Source organism: Protobothrops mucrosquamatus, unplaced genomic scaffold, assembly GCF_001527695.2.
Source record: "Protobothrops mucrosquamatus isolate PMUCROS unplaced genomic scaffold, P.Mucros_1.0 scaffold7013, whole genome shotgun sequence".
Classification (NCBI taxonomy): Eukaryota; Metazoa; Chordata; class Lepidosauria; order Squamata; family Viperidae; genus Protobothrops; species Protobothrops mucrosquamatus.
In genome coordinates this window covers 9447-16729 of record NW_015392823.1, presented here as the reverse complement: position 1 = coordinate 16729, position 7283 = coordinate 9447, and the positions used below count along the sequence as shown (strand labels likewise).

The 7283-nt window shown below is 35.8% G+C and overlaps 1 protein-coding gene across 1 annotated transcript in view; it reads left to right on the top strand.

The window, feature by feature from the left end:
* Positions 1-862: 862 nt before the first annotated feature.
* The window catches only part of LOC107300421 (tubulin polyglutamylase TTLL5), a gene marked incomplete at its 5' end in the record, with an annotated part of 13330 nt that continues 6909 nt past the window's right edge, over positions 863-7283 (top strand). The window contains 4 exons of the mRNA XM_015829754.1: positions 863-904; positions 3951-4064; positions 5122-5213; positions 5558-5620. Of these exons, the coding sequence (XP_015685240.1) occupies positions 863-904; positions 3951-4064; positions 5122-5213; positions 5558-5620 (311 nt within the window). The remainder of the gene's footprint in view (positions 905-3950; positions 4065-5121; positions 5214-5557; positions 5621-7283) is intronic.

Here is a 7283-nt window from a genome sequence, read left to right as displayed (position 1 = left end):
TCCCTTGTCACATTGCCACCATGAAACCCTGAACAACTCCAAACTTGGTATATGGCATGGCTGTTTTAATCCCCTAGGATCATCATTTTAGAAGTCTTGGCACCCAATCCAGGATCACCCTTATGCTGGGTAGCTGAATAGATGATATATCATCAGAATACATTTATCTCCTTAGTGCCCAGCATCAGAAAAAGCAACACACATTGGTATTAAAATGGACAGGAAGACTGGAAAGAAAAAAGGAATTTCAGTAAGCATCTGTTTACTGTATTTGATCCTCTGGTTTGTTCAAGAATCATCTCACAAATCTCCAAGCCATGCAGCTATATAAGCCAAGTGCTTCTCTCAATCGAATCATAGATGAGAAAGATCTTATTCATTTATCAGCCTGACATTTAAAAACAGTGCCAACATCCCAGAGGGCAAACTAGTATAGTTGTCTGGAATGAAAGAAGAACCAGAAGAGGAGAGGCATGAAATGCCTGATCTCTTCTCTCCTTACCTAGCAGTGATGTATTTTGCTTTACTTATTACTCCTTTGCCCTTCCCTGCTAATATGACAAGAGTCTCAGGCAAACACACTAAAATAAAGAGGGGGGAGGGGATTCCGTCCATGAAATGGCCTTATGTCCAAGGGATGGTCCTCTTTTACCATCTTACACCTATGGGGAACTTTGAATCTGGTGTCACATGCTTTGTATATGTGGGTTCTGTATTTCTTGAATGAAATATCTAAGATGTAAATTGGAGGATGAAGCAAAAATGGGGTACATTTTTATGTACATCAGAAATGAATTCTAATTTAGAAAATTGGTAATTTTGAAAGAGAACATGAAATCTTTATTCTTTTTTTATTTTATAGCGCCCTGTCTCTGCACAGTCTCGATCATCAAATGCCAAATTGGTAAATATTGGGCTCTATATTGCTTCATTCATCATTTAGAAATTTAATCAGTGTACTTTGCATTTTTAAAGAAATATTTTTGCAGTAATCTTTAAAGTGATGCAAATAGTTGTGGTAAAGAGGCTAATGGACAAGAATCAAAATGTTTTTCTAAAGGCAGCATGTCCAAGACTGTGATTAATTATGGAAATATGACATTTCTTTGGAAATAATCTTTGTGTGAAAGATAATTCTAGATTCTAGATGAACCTAGTTTCTACAATTTTGTTAAATATAGGAATATGGACGGTGTATACAACAATTCCTATAAAAGATTTTTATATCCTGTATTTTCTTTTCATTTTCTGTTGTTAGATTTTGTCACTACTTTGAATGTGTCTGTTTGTCTGTCCTCCTTTAATACTTCTTCTATGAGTGCTACTTACGCTTGATAAATCCTGTTTTGAGATTAAACAAGATTATGCACAAGTATGGTAGTACTTATACCGCTTTAGGAGCCAGATTACCAATATTCCTGAAACACAGAAAAATGCTTATGTAAAAAGAAAATCGGTGCAATGCTATGCTGAGAACAAAAACCTGAAGATAATAAGAAAAGAAATATTATCTTGAAGACAATTTAGTACTGTAGTATCAGTGGCATAAACATAAAGGACACAGCAACCATTCAAGAATCCAAGGAAAACTAAAACACTAGGAATCCAATAATCCAAGCCTGTCTTTCCCAAGAGGAAAAAAACGATCAATCATCTTTCATTTTTCTTTTAAAAGAAGAAGAAATCCATATTTGAACTAGCTGCATGGGTTATATTGTTTGTTGTATTAATGAGAAGGCGCTCTAAACTAAATGGACCTTGGTATTAATCTGGCAAACTCCTTTCCTATAAGGAAAAGAAAAAAGAAAAGAAAAGAAAAAGAAATACAATTATAATTTATATAACAATAGTTTGCCCAAAGATAACAGATCAAGTATTGAAAACTTTGATAATTCTCTTTCCAGAAGGATTAACAAGTATACCATATTACTTAATTGAATCTTACTCTTTATTCGATTTCTGACAGATGCATTTTTTTCTAATAGTTCTGGAAATAACTGCTTTTGGGAACCAACAGGAAATAAGAGGAAGGGCAACTGTCACATCTCAGAATGACAGTTGTGCCTCATTAATAGGAACATAGTTTGGAACAGTGGTTCTTCTCAAGATACTTGCAACAACAAGTTCTTTTTTACTTCCCCTGTTCTAATCTGAGGATTGGACAGTGTTTTCAATGCCCCAGTTCCTAAGCAAAGAAAAGGAATGTTCCAGTGAATGCAGCTCATGTTCCTGCCAGATTGTAAGGGTAGGAAAACTACTCCTCACTCTTGCAATAGAGACTGTTAAGTGCCACACTGGGAACCTGTCTGTGTACTGTGCACTTTGTGGCTGAAAACAATATTAAATGTTTCTGGTTGGCTACAACTATTTTCTCAATATGTTGGAAGCGTCAGGTACAAAACAGTACATTTCATGCATTTCAGGAGGAAAAGATGAACTGATTCCTGGAGATACAAGAATGCATTGGATAATAGGAGACACATAAGAAGCAAATTTATCAGGCTCTTCTCATGACTTGTTTGGTTATTATGGCCAAGCTCAATTGCAGAATTGTATAAAATATATATAAGATAATTTTTGTGTATATATAATGTGTACTTTGGATTTTTTTTGTATTGTGAATCCCTTCAGTGCAAATGCAAAATAAAATATATTTCCAAGATGTTTCTGAAATGAAAATGTTTAATAAAGATTATAAATTAGCTAATGACAGGGCTTGTAAGATGAGCTACAGTATATCAAGTATATGTATATCAGTATATCAAGAGTTTTCCATCAATTTCATTGTTGATTCTCAACAAGCATTTCCCCCTAAGGGATCAGATCTATGAGAGGGTGGCGTCCTAGACTCATGACTCATGCTGGATGGGTAGTTGAAGGCCATGGCCATGTGTACCTTTGCTTAGCTCTGATTAATGCTCCAGTTGTTGCACTTTCCTGAATTTGGAGGAGTTACTCATAGCCTTGTTATCTCAGTTTAGATTTCTATAATACACTGTACATAGGACTGCCTTTGAAACCCACCCAGAACCTGCAATTGGTTCAAATGTAGTGGTCTACATGTTAACCAACCAGTATTGTTATTATCATATTATGTTATTGTGTACGCTCTGTATTGGTTACCAAAGGATTTCTGGGTGTTAATCAAAGTTAATCAAATCTTGACTTAAAGAGTCAGTGCCAAGGAATCTGCAAGATTGGTTGCTCCAACCTAAGTCTCCACCTCAGGAGATCCTTCTGAGAGAAGCTGCTGGTGGTGCCTGATTTTTTGAGATGACCAAGGGCTAAGGACAGAAAGTGCTGTTTCTCCAACATAGAAAAAATTTGGATCATGGATCAGACTCCACCAGAAATTAAATTTACTCTCTTGGTGACAGTTCTTTGGAGTTTGGGAACGTTTAACTTTTCTAGAAGATCTTCTTAGAATGCTTGCTCATTGCTGACATTTCTTCTATTTATTGTGTGTTGTAATTATTATTATTTGGTTTTTCATTTTTAATTGATGTTTTGTTGTATATTATGTTGTTTAGAACTGTGTTCCTTTAGGAGTTTATTGTCTCCAAAATCATTGATTCTAGTATTAGAGAATCAAGTGAGAACTGAGAATGTTGGCCATAGGCAAAGTTACAAGAAATATGTTTAATGCCTTGCCTATGGAGTCAGAAATCATCAATGCTGGCTCTTGCTTTGGGGTGTGTATCAAACACTGAGAATATAAAGTTTGGCTTTGGTTTCTAATGGGGCGTGGAGGCAAGGAGTATGAAACCTGGCATTTGTGCCTTTGGATCCTTCTGACTTTCACATAATTCCTGGCTTCAGTGCCTGGCAAGTGTTGTTCTTATTACTCTTTGTTAGCCAAATGCTTTTGGCATTTGAAATCTATTTAAATAACTGGAATAAAATCAGGAGGAAAAAAAGGCCAAAACTGACTTCTTACTGTGATCCTACAGCGTTCCCGGCCCCTCTCTGCCAGCGATGCTGAGATGAAAAACCTTATTCCTTCTGCAAAAGAGAAAGTTGCAGGAAGGCATGTTGGCTCCATGCTGGGCCTCTCCATGGAAGAGGTAAAACAAATCATTTATTTAATTATCAGATTTCTACTGTTAAGACCCCAAAACTCCATTAAATACTCTGGGCAACGTCCAATGTTAAAAACAGATTCAAAACAATATAACAAATTAAAAAGAATGTTAATTGTTCAGAGAGAGCAATAAAACATAACCTGGACAAAAAAGTTTCCCATTAGAAGAATCCAAAACATGAGACAGTTTGTAAGACATGTTTAAATGAGGCCAGGGCAGAGACTCTACAAATCTTCTGTGTGCCCTTGTGTGCATATGCGCACATGCACTTTTTCACAAGGCAGATGTTGCAACAAGAAGACCTGAGTCTTGGGTCCTATAAAACAAATGTCAACTCTGTACGATCAGGCAGCATTGGGAGAAATTGCAGGAGACAGATAATCTCTTCGAGAGCATCAAGACCTACGGGACCCACATGTCAGAAATTACCAACATTTCCAATACCAACATTCACTGGAACCTACTACAGAGAAAAGAGAACTACATGCCCTCACTCCTAATCCCCATAGCCAATCCAGAAGAAATACCATGATTAGTGGCATTGAATGCCACCAAGAAATGGGAAAAAAAGGACAATTGCACCACAGCATCCCATCTCTTCCAGAAGTCATTGACAAGTATGATCAGTGAGTGTATGTAAGTACTGTGACCAATTAGATAGAAATTGTCCAGTACTGTTGGGTCCAGCAGTGGCTGTTTGAAAAAAGAGCATATTGTATTCAGTCATTGCATATAAGTGTTTGTAAAAGGGAAAGGAGAATAATACTTTTTGGTTGATGTGTTTGATAACTAGATATCTTTGTCAGACTGACATCTTGGAAGTAGAGTGGACAGCAAATGTCAAAAGAACAAAGTATCTACACTCTACATTGGAAGTGTTAAAATTGGGTGCTATAACTAGGTGGTTGTTTATTTACAAGTGTTACATTTATATACTTTGGCATGTGCTGAGGAATCTCAGCTTTCTGTGAAATGAGATTCTTTCCTGAGCTTAATATTTTTTTGCCCTGGTGACTTCTAGCCTTCCTTCTGATTTTAGATAAAAGTGTTGCGCCGAGTGAAGGATGAATATGACAGAAGAGGGGGGTTCATTCGTGTATTCCCTACACCATTAACTTGGGATATTTATGGGTAAGAAAAACTTAAGAAATCAATTCTGTTTTCTTGGACTTTGTAGAATACATTTAGGAAGTAATAGATATAAATGCTGTTTTTTTTCCTATTTTTCCGTTGTTTTCCATATTTCAAAAGCATTGTAGAATAAAAGCTTACTGATTGTATCTTTCTCTATGATCAGTATTTTCCATTAGTTGATACTATGACATCCTTACTTGTTTGGGTATTCCTCCTTCCAAACTTATAATGTAGGCTTTTTTTCCCTTCTTGTTTTTTATAATAACTTTTGATATTTTCTTCTGTTCCAATACTTTTCTTTTTCATGGTGAAATTTAACTCTCTTACTCTTGGTTTCTTAGGCCTTTTCTGGAACATAAGACCACAATGAATTATATGCTGGCGACTCGTCTTTTCCAAGAAAGGTAGGAAAATTGTTATAGTGTTAACATGTACAGTGAGGCTCCTTTTGTAGGAGACGCAGCGTGGTGGCAGTAATTCTTTGAAATACAAGCGCAGCTCAGTAGGTTCACATCTTCTGATCTTGCACTACTTCTTTGAATTTTTCTATGCTCTGGTTGGTGTCAGCTTTGATGCTGGTGATGATAAAACTCTGTTAAAATTAATTAAAAATTGAAGGGATGGTTTTCAGGGCACTAGCCAGTCCCACAGCTGCATGCTTCTTTGGGCTCCCCATGTGAGGCCCCAGAGGTATATTTTAACTCCTTTTTGTAAGCCCAGGAGAATGGGGGCCTGTCTTGCCTGGGGGAGGAGAGAATATTCCACAGGGCGTGTGGAACAGCATAGATACTGGACTCCACCAGTTGAAGTTCTGATGAGGTCTGCAACATACTTTTCCTGTCTGCCTGCCTGCCTGCCTGGGTGGGATGGGTTGGTGTAATGGGATGAAGATAGTTCCATAGGTTTTTTTTTATATCTCAGTTCCTTTTTATTTTTTCACTTCTTAGTAACTTCTTTTCTACACCATTGTAGGGTGTGTGTGTATCCTAGTCATTCTGTGTATCAGTGCAGCCAGAATTTGAAACCATTCCAGGCAATAAGAGTTACAACACTGTAATATTAAAGTATGTTATATTTAGCATTGCATAGCAATTGCAGTTATCAAAAGAAAGCCATGGTAGCAGCCTGGGAAAAACTGGGATATTGAAGGAAAATAACATTGGGATGTAGGATGTGGATTTCACTGTGTGCCATGTGGTTCAGAAATTATATCAGTAAAGTAAATTATGTAAATTGAATCAAACTGAAATAGTAAAAAGTGCTAGAAAATATGACAAATGATAGTGAACATAGAGAAGGAGTGCTTATAAGTATAGTACTGAAACTGTATGACAGGAAGATTTAAATTGTTGATGACTACTTATAAGCTGAGGAAGACAGAATAATTAATATGTAAATAAGAGGAAGACAATCCCAAGAACATAAGAATTGACTTTCTGAAGTAGAATAAAGTCTTTTAAATCTACAATTTTTCCCAACAGTTCTCTGTCCAGATGCCACAACAGCTTTATAACTGTCTTCTACTGTTCTGTTAATTTGTTTAGTTCAGTGGCATTTTATTTGGATTCTTTATTATGTACAACATTTAGGTATCACTAAATAATCCGGCTATTATTGAAGTCAGAAGTCACGTCTGACTTCAAATCAGTTCAGTGAAATAGAACCACTCTAATTAAGATCTTCTGTTAATCTACCAATTTTTAAAACATTTTTTCTTTAATTTTTACAGACCTGCATTAGATCTGTTATTTTATCCAATAATTACTAGGTTTTTTAGAATCCTTTTTTTTTTAAAAAAAGAAATTTTATTTATTTTTTCAATCATAAAAAAACAATCATAAGTAAACACAATGACAATAACCCCCCCCCCCCAGACTTCCCAAACCTAATCCCAGGATAATATTCATATGAAAGTAAACAAATACTAATATCTCTAACTCTACAAAATATCTTAATCTACAAGAAAAGATAGTAGAAATAAACCAGCTTACAAAATTAAAAACCTAACCTGTATTCTACCACTTTATATTTCTTTTGAATATAAACAATCCATCTTCCCCATATTGA